Source organism: Melozone crissalis, unplaced genomic scaffold (genome assembly GCF_028551555.1).
Source record: "Melozone crissalis strain CALT ecotype California unplaced genomic scaffold, PUWL_Pcris_2 ptg000013l_1, whole genome shotgun sequence".
NCBI classification, from domain to species: domain Eukaryota; kingdom Metazoa; phylum Chordata; class Aves; order Passeriformes; family Passerellidae; genus Melozone; species Melozone crissalis.
Window position 1 is genome coordinate 37,133,962 of NW_026535791.1, and position 19,299 is coordinate 37,153,260.

Below are 19,299 nucleotides of genomic sequence, written 5' to 3' on the forward strand. Positions count from 1 at the left end.
GTACAGTGCAGGATATTACAGTGATGGTACAGCATAAGTTTAACTATAATATCCCAGGATCAGTATTCTCCTGAAGTATCAGCATTGTCACTGCATGAACAGTGGTGCAGTAAACTACTTTGGGCTAATCTAAAAGTGATCCTAACTGTTAGACAGAAATCACAGATGCTGCTGCCTACCTAAAGGAATAATTTCATGTACAGAGAAAGAGATTTTCTTAAGATCATTACAGCTTCTTTAAGCCAGTAATTTCTCATGGGAGTTTGTGAAAGACCAAGGACGTCTTCCAGAAGCCTTACAGTACCTAAGTGGGGGTGACAAGAGAGCTGGAGAGGGACTTTTTACAAGAGCATGCAATGACAGCACAAGAGTAAGTGGGTTTAAACTGAATGAGGTGAGGTTTAGATTTGGAATTGGGAAGAAATTCATTGTGAGGGTGGTGAGGCACTGGAACAAGTTGCCCAAACAAGCTCTGGACACTCCATTCCTGGAAGCGTTCAAGGACAGGTTGAATGGGGTTTTGAGTAACTTGGTCTAGTAGCAGGTGTCTCTGCCCATGGCAGGGGGTTGGAATGAGATGATCTTTAGGGTCCCTTCCAAACCAAACCACTCTGAGAGTCTATGATTCTGTGAAGTTGGCCAAAGAACACAAAATGAGAGCATAATTTTGAAAACTTCATATGCTGTGTGCTTTGATAATAGATATTAATTTTCCATGTATGTATATTTTACATTTTACTCTTGATGAATTTACTGCCCTAGATTGTCCTAACACTTTTAAAAACTTTGGATATGATAAAAAATTCCCTTTAATGGGACTGAGGGTGTTACTTTTCTTTATAATCATGCCAAATTCCTGCTGACCTTTAGTCATCACATTGCATTAGGATGGGTAAATTAGTGAAACTGATACAGCTGGTAACATGAAAGTACAAATGACTAGGTTAAAACCTTGAAAAAAACTTTAGAATCAATCAGAAAGCTTTGAAGGCAATCACTTGGTCTGGCTGCATAGGAGAAGCAAGGATTTTTCATTTGACGTCGAAGGCTCAACAAGTTCTGTGTAGTTTGATTAAAGGAAAACTTTTTATCTTTAATGAACAAACCCTTTGACTTACTGTTCTTAACCCTGGCAACCTAGTACAGCAGTTTTTTCATCACATTTACTTTAATATGTCAGACTTCATAGAAAATATTTGGATAGTCTAAGAAGTTCCATAGCAAGGGAATGCAGTGTCACCACTTGTTAAATAAATGTGTTTGTTCTCTGCTTATGCTTATTCTGCCAGTCTACTCTCAATTATACCAGAAGAAATCCAAACAAAAAAGAAATGTAAACTTGAGAAGTGACTTGCTTTGTCACCATCTCAGTGTTTTCAGAAGAATATCTTGGCCCCAAATTGTTTTTAAATGGAATATAAATCCTTTATTGTGACAAGACATACATTGTAGAGACAAAAGACACAGACCTGCACACTGGAAAAAGAAACTTTTTAAAGACAGCACGATCATAATAAGATGATGCATTCAACCACCAATACAATAGTCTCACAGTGAAAATAAAAAACCAGCATGCCCATCATACCTCAACTGAAATTAAAAGGGCTGAAAGTAGCACAGTGTATGTTCAAAATTGTAGAGCGCATTTTTAAAAGCTGTGGTATTGCTGCTGCACTTTGTTTTCTGAAAAAAATCACCTTTTCCAATAACCATAGAACTATTATACAATCTACTTAAAATCCTGACATTTTAAATATAGCATGTAAAGTTGCAGACTGCTGTTTGAGTGTTTGAATTTTGGTTTTTTTTTTGTTTTTTGGGGTTTTTTTGCCTAGAAAACAGAGCCTTACAGAATTTGCATGAGCGATGCACAGCATCTAGTCCTTTAATCTATATATGAGCACTGCAGTAATTGTAGCTCCTAATTTATACTTACATGCTTTCCACAAATGGAGAAAAACCTGAAGACAATTACACATGCCCCCATCATGTATGTGTATGCATTCTGGAACACAAACACAAAAGACTTAAAACATGGTCCCCTAGGAATCTCTTGAACAAATCATCATAACTGATTTTTTAGTAATATAGGGCAGTCCCCATATGAAATAACAGAAATCATAAATGATTAGCAACAATAGAAAGAACTCACACCAACTCTCCCCACACATCAAGCCAAAACCCCTTCAGTCCTATATTAATTATGTCCATCAGGCTTGGTGTACTTGTCTAGGAAGCTGCTGGATTACAGAAACTCCTCAGGTCTTCCAAGCTATTTAGTAGCAGGGAGAAACTGTGAATTTCAGGGCGAAATTATTAATCACATGAAACAGGTTTTTCTTCAAACAGAACATGGAGCAGACAAGAGAAAATCCTGCAGACATTATAGGGTTGTGACTTTGGCAACTTGTGAATGATGACAATTATCAACCATCTCTTCTTCTTCCCCTGTAAATAAAGAAACTAGGAGTGCAGTTAAATTTTAAAAATTGGTGTGAAATGAAGGGAGAGCTGATTTTCTCCTCTCTCTCCTTCATGTCTTCATGAATTAAACACTGCCCCTTAAACAAAACCAGTGGTACAGAATCACTGTTGGGTTTGGGAGGGTTTGTATAGTTCAGCAGTTTTGAACTATGCCTTCTTCCAGTCCTGTGGTCCTGTCTGTATTCTGTACCTTGCCTCTTTCTTCCTTCATGCTCCCAAGACCTTTGTTAGAAGTGCTCTCACTCTCTTCAGTCTCCTTCCTTTTGTCACTTACATCCCTCCTAAAGGCTTGTTTCCTACCACATTTACAGACTCTAACTTGCATCAGTAAGACAATTTTTGCACTACATGACTGTACAAGACAATAATTCTTAGCATCAAGCTTAGTTTCTTTCAGACATATTTCAGCCTTATTAAACTCTCAAAGATTTATCTGTATATATAGCAGCAATCCCCCTGCTGGTGCCTCAAGATAAAACGGTTTTAATCACTGGAATTGCATTTTGTATATCTTACCAGTAAGGCAAAGTGAAGTATGACCCATATAACTCCAAGAGATGTCACCAAGAGATCATACCGATTTCTCCTGCTTTGCCAGAAGCCAGAAGGTGACATGGCAATAATCTTCATTGTGACCTATGGATAAAAGGATTTCTCACTTGTAATGAAGAAATTATTATCCCTTGCCATGAGATCCTCTTCCATTCTCCAAAATGTTTGATTGCGTTCATTTTATGAATAGTTTTAAACAACAAGGGACAGGTTTCACCTCAGCTAAATATTCCCATGTGGACTACCTGGATAATATTAGCTTCCCTTAGGTGGAGGAAAACTGGTACACAGATGACCAAGACCAAGGGATAAACAACATTCTGAATTGTCTCTCTGCCTCCATCAAGTATCGAAGACAGGAGTGCAGCTAACCACCTCAGACTGAATGCTTAATGTATAGATTGCTGAAGTAAATGTGGGGTTAAAATAGCTTTAAGTTAAACAAGTCATAGCAGCATCCTATCTAGCTAACTGTCTGCAAGCAAGCTAAAATCACATAAACACATTTAAACTCAGGAATAAAATTGTGTTCTGCAGGACCTACAGCTCAAATTTATTAAGAAGCTTTCCTACATTGCAAATATTTCTTGCTTTAAGGAATACTCTGCACTATGCACCATCTGTACTCAGCAGCATGGAAGATAAAAAAGCTAAGAACAGTAAAGGCAGTATATTTGACAGTGAACCTGGTAAAAGCTTCCAAAGTGCTTGACATTTCCAATTTAGGTAACAGGAATGCAGATGAGAAGCTCAAGAATAGATACTAATAGTTACAGAAAAAGTCACAACAGGTAATGGATACCAAAGTAGAGTGATGCATGTAGAAGGAACACTTAAAAGTTTCTCACACACAAGTTGTATTAAATCTCAGAACAGGTTATGAGTTACTTTTTAAAGACTTTATCTGTCAGGCATTCATTATGTTATTTTTTCTATCCCACCTTGCAACCCTGCCATTTAACATTTCTGAAAACAACCCCAAATATAAGAGGACACTAGCTTGAGGTAAAAGGCTGATTTTTCAGTTAGCTTTTTGCCTTATAATGTTTTCTGAAGCCTGACTACAAAGTGAACAACATGGTCTCTGAATCTCTAATTACCATTTCAGTTACTAAGTTATCTTGCCTTCAGTTACCTGAGATGCCCTAGAGAATTGAAGAGGGATGGATGGGTCTGGCAGGGGTGACATATGACCTGTAAATGTCTCTGGCCTTTTGGAGTGGCCACTCTGGAGTGGCTACTGCAGGTAACTGAATCTCACCCTTCATCTCCCCCAATCACAGTAACAGTTTTAAGACCTACCTCACATGTAGAATTTAAACATCTAACTTTAGGTGTCCATAATCTCGAACTGAATACCACACCGTGGAAATAAAAAAATCACATCTCCTTTACTCTGTCATCATCAATGTGGTAAAAAAAGTGAGATCTTCAAATTCTTACAATTTTCTATACCACATATATATGATGTGAGAAGTAGAGGTTTAAAGCTGAATCAGGAGTTCTTAGATTGGATACAGGGCCATCAGCTATGCAGAAAGCAGACTCTGTAACCAGACTATGCTGCATTAGGGAAGATCTTGAGCAGGAAGCTGCTTCCTCTCTCCATAAATTGTGTGCACTCACAGTGTGATAGCTTGCCTGTTGAGACAGTCAACAAATTTCTCCTGGCTCTGACAAAGTTCCTTTGAAATCCTAGAAGTGTATTTGTTTCCCCTGGCAGTATAAGAGAAAAAAGTATTTCCAAAGACATAGTTACTAGGTAAAGTAAAACCTGCCCGTGTATGACACAAATAAAACTTTTCTGTGTTTGCTCAGTCTCTCCAGAGATATTGATTTCTCCTGGGTAGGGAAAAAAGAAGCAACAACATGGACATACTCTAGCTACAGCTGCTACAAGGTATTCACTTCATTTTTTATTCATCACTACTGGCAAAACCTATCAATGGAACATAGGAACTGTCAGATTGGATTAGAGCAGTGGGAAACATAGTCTACTATCCTGTTTCTGATAGTGGTCAGTATCAGCTATTCAGAGGGGACTGACAAGAAAAGTAGTCAACCAAAAATTTATCAAGAATTATGTACTATCCTAACCACACAGGAAGCATCTTCTTTAATATTAAATGGATATCCTTATACATTAAAAAAGTATATGTTTTCCAAAATGTGTTTAAATAATTAGATTCTAGGCCTATGAAAATAGGCTAAATACACCTTGCAGAGTTTGTAAACACAATATTCTCATAGACAGAGAACTGCTACCACACTGGAGCCAGACTTGTGCTGCAAAAGATAGACAATACTGGAGAGTAGCTTATAAAATACTGGACAATACTGGAGCTGGAGAGTAACGTTTAAAAAAGATATTAAAATGAAGTATGATATTTAAACCAAAACAAAGCTGAGATAGGTTTGATTTTGTCACAGGTACAGAAGAGTGCGGATTAACACACCAGGCAAAACATAAATGGGTGAAGCAGAACTTCTGCGAGGCAACACAGACCTTTTGTTGTATGGAGGGAATGTAATATGAGATGTTCCACAAGAAAAGAGGTCACTGGGCTCACCAAAGCACACTGTTAAATACTCAGCCTTGAATATATATATATAAAAAGACACAAAGCTCAAGGTGTAGAGAAGTATGACTATAACACATTAAAAGTTTCTTCTTACAATACATGTTTAAAGACAAGTGACATAGAGAACCCCGCACGTACACATTCAGAAATAAACACCCTAGTGAAGAATGAGAAACACCCCTAAAGACAAATGAAATATATACATACAAGTCTTAATCTCAAGAAGTCAAAATATATTACTTTACCTCAAGGACAAAAATGAAGGTGAAAACAACAGACATTGTTGCTAAAGGCACAGTTACTGGATCTGCAGCATCCCACTGAAAAACAAGCACAGTCCATTAATAGAAGAATAGCTGTTAAACAGAATAAATGCCTCTTCATTGCCTCAATTTTTTAAGCGTTTTGTTAATGAATGAATTTCACTTTAAAATCTACTCAGAAAGGAATGGCATTTTGGTATACTCCTCTCTCAGATTTCCACCTTAACTAGAAATTATAAATAATGGACCAGACTACAAAAAGACAGAAGTTGACTGAACTCCACAAGTAACAATTAATCTACAGTGATCTATGCCAGCTGAGATTGCTGTATCTAGAAATCACATTTTCTTGCATTCATCACACTAATGGCCCAATTGATCATTAACTGGTGTTAGGAAATGTGCAAACACATGCTGTACTGTTGTAATGAAGCACTTAAAAGAAACACAGTTACCTTAACTGATAACAACACAGACTGGGCCAGGACAAGTACAGCAATAGTTCTCTTAAAAAATGGATGCTGAGTTATATCATACATCTTCGCTCTAAAGCCATCGTTATCTGAAAAAGAAAGAGTTTGAGGAGGAGAGTCAAAATACACAGTAACTTCCCCCCCTATTTCTTGACATATTTTCCATGTTCATTAGAGGCAAAATAATCCTTTCCCATTTTCAAAATACGTTTCTAATTTTCTGCCACAATTTTCCATATCAAATAGGGCCTTCTGAACATATAATTTCAAATACTGAACACCAGTGTTGCATGAAAGCATTGGTACTTTTAGGGCAAGTGCATCATTCAACTGCTGTCAGGTTAATACATTCCATTCATATCATTACAGCCAACTGCAAATATTTTTCATTTAGAAAATAAATTTTTCATTAAGGCTTATCCTAAAACCATCGAAGCACAACCTTTTTAGGGTTGATTTTAATAGCCTTATGGAGAGATCTGTAGTTGGAGCCTGTTTCCACATTAACTTATGCACAACCTCCTAGTGGCCTCACGATTACAGTTTTAATTTGAATCGCAGACTCCTGGGGAATTACGAACACTAGGGCTCAACATGAATAAAATCAAAATATCTTTGATACCAGGACGAGGTGGGAGATGAAGAGGTTGTGCTATCTTCAGTCTGCTTTTCAGATCTTCCCATCGTCTCTGATCTACAGTCAGTAAAGCTGTCCCCTTAATAAACAAAGAGAAGCATATAAAGCTTTTGTCATTTAACAGCATTGTAACATGAAAACAACACTCTCTTTGGTGCCTGAAATAAAGTTACATACACAACTTCCCTTAAATAACACACTGCTTGGGGAATGGAGTCCGAAGTATCAGCTGTTACCCAAGAGGATTTCTGGATGCATTAGCTGTGAGTTTCTGGGACTCAACTCAGCAGGCACAGTTGGTGCTCTTTGTAGCAGCAGCCCACTGTGGGCAATGAAACACTGCAGGAGGTCTTCCATTTGACTGAATGTCATTTGCCAGGAAGCAGAGTGGTGGATTTTGTCTAGACTTTGCAGCAGAGAGTCCGTGACTTACTAGTGCCACTAGTTTCTTCAGGGAAGGAGCCCTCCAGGAGACCACTGTTGGTCTCCACAGCTCTTCTGCTTGGGGTGTAATTGAAATAAAATCATAGTATGCTATGAATCTACAAGAGCTCTCCACAGAGGAAGCACAAAGAGAGGCGAAGACACACCTTTAGGGTAGATGGTGGTAGCTGGTAATGTGTAAAAATGTTCACATAACAGAGCAAACTTCAAACAGAACTGAACGTTATCTAAAATGACCTTCAAAACGAGTTCCTTATCACTTTAGAGAACTGTAAAATCTCACAGAAGGATTCTAGAGTTACAAAACAAAGGAGACCTTTTCAAGGTAAATGTCAAAATCCTGTCTTCCAGACACTTGGCTCCTGTCCCTGTCAGAAAGAGCCACACTGAGCTGGCTAAGGGCTGGCATGATCTTCGCCCTTACCTGGGCATTCGATTGTGTAGATGCTGGAACTGTGGCTGGCTGTGCAACTGATAAGGTCAGGATTTCTCCCTGTCAGTGAACGTGATCTCTTTATGGAGCTGTGTCCCTAGATGGTACCCTGGGAAGAGGTACCTTCCAATACAATGCAGACAAAGTGAAGATGTAAAGATGCTCACTACTCCTGTCAGGCCCAAATGGCACCATTCAGAAACACTTAGATTAAAAGGCAACACATTCCCCCAAGGAGCATGTCTGCTTTATATTCTTGGAGAGTCTTCACTGCAAACAAGACAAAAGGTGGCAAAAAGGTGGATTTTTGTAAAATCAAGTGGTGCCAAATTGCTTTGTTGCTCAGAAACTGCCAGTTCCACAAGCAGGGTCATCATAAGGGAACCACAGAGCAGAGCACTGTGAGCAGGGCTAGGCTGGAGGAGCTGCGCTTGCATTTGGGCTTCAGCTCAAAGCACCAACTAATACTTGAGTCGTTGACATCTTCACTGTGGCCTGAACTCCTGGCACTCAGGAGCTGAGACAAGTGATAGTTGAGGACTGAAATGGGGTTGGGGGTTGGAATAATCTGGGCTATTGCCCTGTCACTGGGACAACCAAGTACAGAGCCCGAGCTTGCTGTGGTACTTCCCAGTCCAATGTTTCCACACTTGCAGTTCCAACAACTCATATGAAAAACTAGAGCATATCTGAAATGATTATAAATTTTTCTTTTTAGAAAATCGTTTGTTCTCATTTAAAACAGTTTGTTCAGTAATTGCCCAACTCTGACCCTCATCAACTACTCCTGTAATTGTTCTAACTGTATATTAGCCATGAATTTTCTAAAAAAATATCTACTTTAAACACTAATACATTGGTTAAGTAACTAGATTTAAGAAAATGTGACTGAACTTCACACTGTGGATTGTTTTGCTCTCTACTTTCTGGGCTAGTTGCCAGCCATCTCTCTACGTTTTTTTTTTTTTTTTAGTTTCTGGACATTTCTTCACTCTACTTGAATATTAATTGGGCTGAAACTCTTGCCCACTTAATTAACATTAATATTTTCAACTTAAATCTGAAAACATTTTCTTTTCTCTATAGTAAATACATAAGAAGTAATGAGTAGTCAAGGAAAAAGAAAGAACAACAAACATTACATGCCACTGCTGGTTACTAAGAAACAACTGAAGAAGCTGAACCAGAAGATATAAAAGATTTATACTTTAAATGTCATGTGAATTCTACAGAAATATTGCCTGATGTGCCTGTTCAGTGTAATTTACTAGTGAGCAAGGACAAAAAGCATAAAGATTCTTGTATTCATGTGTGTATTGAAAATTTTGAAGGAAAAGTAATATTGCACAGATGAACAAAAAGTGACAAAGGCATCTATAAAAATCCAGTGGGGTTCTCATACTGCAGAAACTTCAGCTTTGTCAATCCACAAGCAAAATTTAGTGAATAAGAAAAGGAATTATTCATACATTGCTCTTTGTTCTCTAGAGCAGATATATTTTAACAGGAATGACTGCACTTCATCTTACCAAAATTACACTGATGCTATGCAAACATAAAAATACCTTCAAAACAGTAGAGGTTTTAGGCTATTTATTTGGCTCACAATGTGCTTGACCCCACTTCATGATGCCTTGCTTGCCCACAGTAACGTGCTGCTCGGCTCCCTTCTGGAAGGAGTCAAGTGGTTTCCCTGATGGACAAACTCAGTGGTTGTGTTTGCTACTGGGCTCGGGTCAGGGCCAGAGCCAGAGCCAGCACCCAGCTCCAGAACAAGCACACTGGGCTGTCACACTTCTCCATGCCCCATAGCATGTAGTCATCCTTTCCCTTCAGAGCCATGAGTAGTAAAAATATCATATCTCAGTATTTTTGTGACTTTGAAGTGAAAGAGGAAAAAGTTAATAATTTCGTCTCTATGCCTCAGAGGCACCACAAGAGGCTCAGAAAAACCCCTCATATTAAAGGTTGTGAAGTGTTCGTGCAGCAACCCCATCCAGAGGATTCTACCTTGTAACAAGCATAGGCATGAGCTGCTCTGAAACAATTCCCTTGAGGGCAGGTTTTTCTCCTTTTCAGGGTAATCCAAAAAGCCCATGTGAACTTGTCTAGGAATCTAGCTACCTTTTTAGTTGGAGTGATGGACAATTATTTTTACAATGTACACTGTGGTTTGTAAAGAAAAAGCCATACAGCTTTACTTTGGCTCTGAAATACTGCAGTGCCAGGGTTCTTAAGAGACCCCTTCATTGCAACACAGGCAAGTGTAACGCATCTTTTTATCTGTCACCACATGTACACCTACATCAAACTAAGCAGCATCTGTAAATACATAGTGCTTTATGTTCAATCTCCATCTAGCAGCACAGCTGCACTAGAAATAAACTCTAACAGCTTTGATAGAGTGTGTGACAGATTGCTGTCATCACAGGCTTTGATCTTCTAGCAAGTATGGATCAGGTGTATCTGAAGCCTTATTTGCAGTCTTGTAAAATGTAAGATTGGTAAGCCAGTACTAAAGGCAGCCTTACCAGGTAATGTAGACATTGTAATATAAGTTTCAGGTTTCTCACAGAGCCAATTCTACACTCAATAAACCCTCTCACTCAGAATAAACCACCTCCTTAGTACCTTGTTTTCATTAAAATTAGCGATGACAACTCCAACAAAAAGGGTCAGTCCAATCATGCAGCCAAGGAATACAAAAACATGGATGTAGATTCCATGGATCTGAATAGAAAGAAATAAGAGTAATAGTTAAAAAAAAAGAAAACCCCACAGTTATTTGTTGCAGAATTCAAAGAGTCTCATGTGTTTCCTTACCGGCCCAACACGATGAATGATAACATCTCTGACTTCCACCCAGCCTTTTAATGACAGAACTTCAAATAGTGCCAGCATTGCATTGCCCACATTATCAAAATTAAAATTCCGAGGATTTGCCCTGAAATGCAGAACACAAATAGGTGGAACCAGCAGTAAAGTTCTATTTGTTACCTTGATTCTTCATAGTCTAGCATTTAAATACTTTGCAAAGTTGTAATGAAAGCCTCTGAAACATATCAAAGATCGATATCAGGAATAAGAAAACAATAGCAACAGCAATAAATATGTAAACATAATTTTTTAGATCTCTATGTAAGTTTTATTTTCTTACTCAGAATCTGACTCACAGCAATAAAACTAATAACATGTTCAAGGTTGGGCTGGATGGGGCTTTGAGCAACCTGGTGTAGTGTGAGGTGTCCCTGCTCATGGTAAGATACCTTCCAACCCAAAACATTCTATGACTCTATATTGCTGTATTTTAAAGCTTTTGCCAATGAAAGAAAAAACCATCGTTCATGGAAAAAATTGATCTGATGGCATTTGCCAGATTCTAAAATAAATTTGCCTGCAGGAAATAATTCTCTAACCCACATAAAAGATTCAGACTCCATGGTCAATAAGATTGTTCAGAAAATGTTGTTCCCTATTTCATAATCATGAAGAACTGATAGCATACAGCAAAACTTAAAAGAGGACATAAGAGGACATCACATCATCATGGCTTTCCTATACCATGTGCTCGGACCTTTTTTATCAGTTGAGATTCAAGAGAATGTTTCCAGTTGAACATTAAAAGTACTCTCTTTGGGCAAGATTAGCACGTTGCTCTGTCTCTACAATCCAAGCCAGATAATCCAAGGAGCTCAATGACTTTTCAATAGTTTATAAGGTAAATAGTTGTATTCCAGAAGAGCTATTATGTGTTTGGTGCTTCTTGAATCCAACCATTCAGTGAAAAGAGAGCTCTCAGATGTAGATACTTCTGTTTAATGCAGTCCTTATACTGACATCTGGCTCTTGAAAATCTGGCCTGACAGCCAACAGGTGGTATGAATGTCTTTGCAGTAAAACATTTTTCTGCAATAACAAAACATTCCCCAAAGTTTACAGTTATGCTGATTAAGAGAGTTTTTGCTTATTTCTGGACCAAGCTGAACAGGATTGAATTTGCTTACTCAAGAAAGAATTTATCTGAAGCATACAGAAACAAAGACTTCTGCAGATGTCAGAGTTTTACTGACTGTTCAAATCACAGTACACTATTTCTTTGGTGTAGGGTGGCTCTGAATCTACCACTGCTGGTACATTCTTTATCCCCACACATGGCCAATTAAAATAATTGTGGCTGTTAAGCTGATTTTGCAAAATGCCAACCAAATGAAAACTGTAAACAATTAAAAAGAGTGAGTTTTGCCTGTTCAGGTGTTGGGAAATATTAAATGTATTAGAATACAAATTAAAAACATACATTAGCTTTTAAATAAGTTTTACTGCACTTCTGCATCAGACAGACCACAATGACTCCCTGCACTGGAAAAATAAAGAAACTGCTGGTTGGCATGGTTGATGGCCATAGAAGAGAAAAGCTTTTTTTAGACATGATATAATCATTTGTTTTTATGGGTAGCTGTAGGCTGGTTGATTTCCATTTCTTTTCCTTCCCATCTTTTCCTACTTATTCTTAGGTTCTATTGTTGCTTTATGGCTCTCAGGTTGCCTTCATAATAATACTAAAGAATAACTAAGTGATGATACTTTCCAAGAAAATAACTCCCACTGTAATAATAACAAAATCAAATCTAATTCCTACATAGGTTCAGTACCTAGAGGTTTTTTCCTTCCTTTCTTGTTTATGAAATGGAGGTCAAATCTGGAAAACGTCATATATCTGGCTTTTTGCTAAATATGCCAGAATTTTTACTCTTAGTATCATTTGAATTACAAAAAAACCCCTCCATCAATGATTTAATGTCATCACATTTGAGCCATTTTTTCTACACCAACAGTAGCATTCTTGAAGAAACACAGGCCAAAGTGTAGCAACTCACCAGACTCGTGGCACCCAAAATCCAGGCTTTTTCTCTCCAGGTCTTAACTTTAAATTGAGATTTTTGGAAACACTTACATTTATTCTGAAGATGCCATGACAATCCTCCTATAGTGAAATATGAGAGATTAAACAGAAGCCTGTGAGAGATGTCAACATGCCAGCATAAACAGCACATTTGCCATGATGGGAAAGCAATATACACAGAAAAGAAGGGTTATTTATAAGTCTGTGATTAATAGTCATGGACCTTTACCCAAATGGAAAATGCATCTCAGTAAATGTTCCATGTACCTTTTCCTTCAGGACTGACAGTGCTTTTCAATTTGCAAGACTATGTGGCCTTTTACCTCTTTCCTAAATGTCACAGACATCTTTTGTGGAAAATCCTTTCTTTAGGATTTTTCCCCTTCTGGGAAGCTGAGGCTCCAGAAAGAGAATGTAAACAATTGTTATCTGCTGCTGTGAAATGCAACAGGTGCACCTGTGATTGGCCCATGTTGCATGTTTACAATTAATGGACAATCAGAGACTGAGCTCTCTGGGACAGAATCAGAGAGAGCTCTCTTGTTTACTCTATTCCTATTCTATTCTTAGCTTAGCAGCTTCTGAACTTTTCTCTCTATTCCTTTTAGTATAGTCATAATGTATTATATATCATAAAATAATAAATCCAGCCTTCTGATCATGAAGCAAAGATTCTCATCTATCTCTTCACCCCTGAAGACCCTTGCAAAGCCATATAACACCTAAAGACCATTGCTCTCTTTAGGTCATGATGATATTTCTCCAAATGGAGTAAGAAACAAAGATAACTTTCTCCACTTGGCATCCCCATTGATTTGGACCTCTAGCAGTCTAACCTGTTTTTCAGTTGTGGACCTAGGAATGCAAAGGTGTTATTTCCCACGATTAATTCCATGTGCCATCCAGTCCTTTTCAGGTAACATGACATTCATTTGACAACTTTTTTTAAGACAGTCCCCAGTGTTTGGACCTGATTTAGTTATCATATGGAAACCCATCCCTACCCTCATTTGCTGATGTCTTAATCACCTTTCCCTCCATCATCCTGCTTCTGAACAAGGAAGAGCCCAAGACTTCTGTTTCTCAAATGATAGCTCTGATTGCCCCTCTTGCTTTCCCCAGCAGGCAAAAATGGCACAGCATACCATTATTTTGAAGCAGAAAAGCAGTTCTTACCCTAGAGATGATGTGAGGGTCATTGCATTTAGCCAGTTTTCCAGCAAAGAGCTGCACTCCAAAGCTTGCAAAAACAAGCATTAAAGTCAGCAAAAGAATAGAAACCTGTAAAGATGAAGTTGGATTTGTTAAACTCTTCTTCTGCAGACTTGAAAAAGGGTGTCAGCTCCCTTGAGGAACTGCAGGGAGGATCATTTTGGGGTGTAAACCTGGAGATATGGCTTTGGTGACAGACACGTTTCTTTAGGTTCTGGTCCAGTAACCAGGTGCTGTGTTATATTAGTCTTATTTTTAATATGCAGATAAGGATAAAAGCTTTCTTGTGCTCAGTGTACCACCTTTCTAAATTCTGTATGCATAAGAATTGACATTCACTTTAAAGGAACTGTTTGAGTACTTGCGTATGTGCTGCTTCTGTTTTGCTGATTCAGGCTAATTAATCTGATTAAGCCACTGGAAGATATTTGATTCCAGGATAGCTCCAGTTAAGATAAGCATGAGCAAATTAAGATGTAAATATCTTCAACAGAATACAGTATTTATGAAATGCCAACTAGCTTTATACTTTTTGTCCTTGCTCTATCACTGTCTGCAAATATTTTGTAGCTTAGTGTTTTATAACAACCTGACCTAATAAAGCCCTCTATTAAGGAGTAAGATGGCTGTTGCTTAGGCTGACCAATACCACATGGGATCCCAAGACAATAGATTATGTCTGATCAAGCAATCACAGACTCCATTGTTGTTCTTATCACTTATACTATGGCCATGATCATAATAATAACAACAATGACATAAGAATGAGATCCAGATCTGTGATGAACAACTGTACTGTTTTTGGCTGCCTCTCAAGAAGCTTGAAGGTAGAGACCTGCAGTTCAGAAACCAGGTTAACTTTTGTTCTTACACTTCCATACACTTCTTGAGTACACAGAGCTTCCATACACTACTTCTCATATTCCTTGACCAACCAGAACTGTGAAAAAGGGGTAGATTTTTTTTTCAATAGTCTTCCTATGTAATTATGACTAAAAGTATGCTAAAAAAATAATATAGTTTCTAAAAGAATTATTACGACAGCTTTACTCAGTATGAGTTACTTATATTCTGATTTTTAGCCTGTTGTGTGGTCATCTGATAACACAATGAAAAGTAAACAGACAACAATGGTGAAAAGGATAGAAAACATGAATTTTACATCAAAATGTTATCTTATGCCTTCATATATTTTTGCAAGGAAAAAAAATTGGCACATACCAAAAAAATTTCCTTGAAGCCACTAAACAGCTCTCTCACCACTTTCCTCATCTGAGGGACCAGTTTGAAAATTCGAAGAGGTCGGAGGCAGCGGAGCACCATTAAGAGCTGAGCTCCAGATTTGGCAGGGACGTTCTGAGGCATCCAGCACAGGAATATCAAACTCACCTGGAGGTGACAGGACAGAAAAAGTAAAGAAAGGTCATGCTTACAATGTCTTACTTGGCATAGACACAGCACAGAAGGTCAATGAAGATTTCTACCTTAAAATTAAAGAATAAGGCAAAAGAGCATCTAATTTAGAAAAAGGGCTTAGATCTCTTATGTCCTGGCTTATTGTCCTAACTAATTGGCATCAGCTTTTCTTTGTCTTGCCCTTTGACTCAAAATCCATTTTATATGCTTAATTAGATGGAATAGTTCCAAAAGGAGAAATCAATTTGGCTGACTCAAACAGGGACACAAACTATATTCTTGTAGCAGGCAGCATTATTTTTCTTCCTCCTTCTAATTTCAGAGATTCTACCCTGGAACTGAGAAATCTTCACCTGGAAAGTCTGTTAACAGTTTCCCTGACAGTTTTTCCTATCACTTTGTTACAGGCATAAGTTGTTTTGTCACCATGTGGTTTCATTACACAAATGCTATGTTTTTGGAAGTGTTTTCAAACAGCATAGCTGTGTCATGTAACCTGAACAATCTCTGACAAATGGTTACTGATTTAACATCTCTTAAATGCTTCCCATTTTTTAAAAGCCAGTGTTATCATAGGGGGACAGAGGTGAGAGTATTACAAAGAAGTAAGTGCACAAAAACTGGAGGATCAAGACAATATCACCAGTTATTTAAGACTTTATATAATTTGTTAAAAACAAAGTGATAAAAGGCAGCCACCCCACCAAAACAGATTTAACAGTCCTGACTTTCTTCCACAGTCTTTTAAGATCACTGCAGTCATATTTGGAATATCCAAACTACACCACTGAAATTTTTCCTTCAGACAAGCAGAGGGATTCAGAGAGATTTCAAGAAACTAAAGCACACAGGAATTATGCATATTAAAATAGGAATTTTGTACAAGTATGCATATTTTTATTTCTGCTAACAATAAAATCTTTGATACAAATTGATTGTGACAAATTTTATGCAGCACATCTGCCTGGTGGATTCATCTCTGAAAGATTTAATCTAAATCCATCAAAGCCATTTTTCTCCGTAATTTCTTAAATTAGAAAATATTTCATACTGTATTATACTGAGCACTGGTTTTGACACATTCCATGGTATTTACTGTCGTATGTGAGGAGGAAATGGACACCCTCCTCTCGTATTTTAATGAAATGCAAGAGATTTCCCAGAAACTGTTGAGAACTGCTGAGAAACTTTTTTCCTGAGAACCACTACTGATAGATATGGGATATAGGTTCCTTTGCTTTCTTCTATAGCAACATCAGCAACAAAGATGTGCCCTCTGTCAAATGGTAAATGGTTTTGAAACACCTTCAATAAAGCAGGAATTCTGTTGAGAGGGGAAGAAGCAATATCTATGAAACAGGTAAAATTAAGATTCTCCTGCATAAAAACGCTGAAATGAGCTCAGAGTTCTCAAGTTTCCTCTGAAGGAAAATCATATTTGATACTTAAAACATATCAACAAATAAAGAATTTAAAAGGGTCATACAACGACCCCATACTAAATTGCCAGGTGTTTATCACATCCATGTATCACTACTGTTTGCATCAGGGTGCAGAGACAAACTTCTTCACACTACTAAACATTTATATAACCAAATATATCAGAGTTAAGAATGCCACAAAAACCTTCCATAAATATAAAAACTTACAAGATATATAAATATGTCCATAACTCCTCCAAAGTCCCTAATGACAGCTGTTGGCGTAAAGAACAAGCCATCTGCCATAATCTTCAGATTAAGCTCAATGCTCATGAATATTACAAAAACATATTCAGCAATCTGAAAACAAAAGCAGAGAATAACCATAATTTAGGAACAGTCAGTTCCTAGGAGACAGTCAGTTCCAGGAGAAAAGCAAGGTGACTGTGGTTCAGTAATTGTAAAATGATTCAGTGGCAGTACCTGAAGTGTTGGAGCATGCATAACTCTTCTAAAAGGGGATTCGAACATCATGGAAATGCAGGAGCATATTGTAACAATGATCATGACCCAGTCCAGGTAAGTGACCAAACCCAGCAAGTCACTGTGAATGATACACAAGGAAATGCCATTACAGAAATGCCCAGATCTCTGTGTACTTACTTTGTGCCTACACTACAGTTGAGTGCTTTCTTAAGAAAAATAAATTGAGTTGAGAAGTGTCAAAGATTTCAGTATTTCAGAAATGCGTAGTAAAACTAGAGAAATTGCATGCAAGTGAAGAAGAAAAGTCTGATTAAAAATCATCTTTCTGTTCATCCTTCTCCCCAAACAACTCCATGGTAAGAAAAACATTTTTGAAAAACAAAAAAGAAGTACACATGTGCATGCACATTTACACAGTCATGCACGTGTGCACACACACACTTATACTGCAGGCTTATGAGACCAAGCAAAGTTACTTTTGCAGTGCTTACTAAAGCTGATGGTATTTGGTATTTTTCACAGCTCCAGTAACAGGATCTGTTTTAGAACTATAAAAAGAAGAAAAGATACAGTCATTTACATTTTATTTTAGTCAGCATTATAATTATGCCATGCATCCATCAACTCCAAGTAATTTCTGTCCAAAATCAAGGCTTCATTTTATCCTGTCTGTATTTTAAATGCCTATGTAAGTTTCATTTAATTCTATACAATTTCAGGCATATTATCAACACAACTAGGATCACTTTAACTCATTGCATACCTGTAATTCCTCTAAGATTCTTTGAACTGACAGGTGGTTTTGGGTCTTGATTTTGTAAACAGGGACTTAATCTTGTAATTTTCTTGGGAATAAGGGGGACAACCTGCTACTGAATTTTAAGCACCAAAATGCTCTTTGCAATTACTTCAAAACTTCTTGGACCATGGCTGTATGAGGCTCTGAGCAACCTTGCTTAGTGAAAGATGTCCCTGGCCAAGGCAGAGGGGCTGGAACTAGATGATCCTCAAGGCCCCTTGCATCTCAAACCACTCTATGATTCTGTGGTCATATGATACCCTCAGTTAACAAACACACACACACCCTTCCACAAGCTCTATGTCTTTTATTACTTTAATCTTTTTCTGATTAATATTTTTAGATTCTCTGTATCTGAAATTTCCCATGTAATTGACATGCTCCACCTGCCATATCCAAACAGCCATTAGGCAGTCAAAGAGTGAGAACCACTTTATAAGTAATATGCACATATCTAGGTGACATGAGTTAAGTTCCTGCTGCAGCAATTATTTATCAGTTTCACACAAAGCAGAATGACTGCTGCAGGAGAAGCTACAAGAATGCTTTCCAAGAAGCCTCCCCTGACCCACTGGTTATAGGCACTTTTACTTATCTTCCAACTCCCGCAGGAAATCATGCCAAGACAGGATCTGCACTGACATATCCTATATTTCATTGGAGGACTCTAGCCATTGGGATGTGAAATCACCATTACTTCGTTGCTGAGCTTAAAGTGAAAAATGGACTGAACAGACTTGAGGAATTACCACCAGAGAGATCGCATGGTTATGAATTACAGGAATGCACAAGACATCCAAGGAGAATGAGAAACATCTTCCACAGACCAGGTTCATCCACTTACACCAGTAAGCACACAGAACATACTGGATTAAGTGCCTTCCCACTGAAGCCACTGACTTTGCTTCTTAAACTCTTTCCTCTCCCTACATTCTACATTGCAGCATTCCTATAAGTTCGAAAAAGATATCTAGAATAATTTACTTGATAAGCTAGATGAGACATCAAATAAAGCAGGAAGGATTTAAGTAAATTAAATAAAGAAGACTGTTTAAGAAAATCAGTTTATTCTTTTAATTGCAAAGATTTTATTTAAGCTGTTTTAAAATAAATATCCTGTTACTATTGGCCATTTAGCAATGCTAAGAGGCAGTGACAAGTACTTGCTAAGTGGATTTGATTGACTGTTTGTGT

General features: G+C 37.7%; 1 protein-coding gene across 1 annotated transcript in view; it reads right to left on the reverse strand.

Moving 5' to 3' along the window:
* NALCN (sodium leak channel, non-selective) overlaps positions 1-19,299 on the reverse strand; it is a 223,498-nt gene that overhangs the window by 12,007 nt on the left and 192,192 nt on the right. The window contains exons 24-36 of the mRNA XM_054271392.1: positions 17,798-17,854; positions 17,304-17,424; positions 17,049-17,180; positions 15,205-15,372; positions 13,948-14,052; positions 12,746-12,852; positions 10,692-10,812; positions 10,500-10,598; positions 6,977-7,070; positions 6,337-6,443; positions 5,864-5,938; positions 3,001-3,120; positions 1,937-2,005 (exon numbers count right to left, since the gene is read on the reverse strand). Coding sequence (XP_054127367.1) covers positions 1,937-2,005; positions 3,001-3,120; positions 5,864-5,938; positions 6,337-6,443; positions 6,977-7,070; positions 10,500-10,598; positions 10,692-10,812; positions 12,746-12,852; positions 13,948-14,052; positions 15,205-15,372; positions 17,049-17,180; positions 17,304-17,424; positions 17,798-17,854 — 1,375 coding nt within the window. The remainder of the gene's footprint in view (positions 1-1,936; positions 2,006-3,000; positions 3,121-5,863; positions 5,939-6,336; positions 6,444-6,976; positions 7,071-10,499; positions 10,599-10,691; positions 10,813-12,745; positions 12,853-13,947; positions 14,053-15,204; positions 15,373-17,048; positions 17,181-17,303; positions 17,425-17,797; positions 17,855-19,299) is intronic.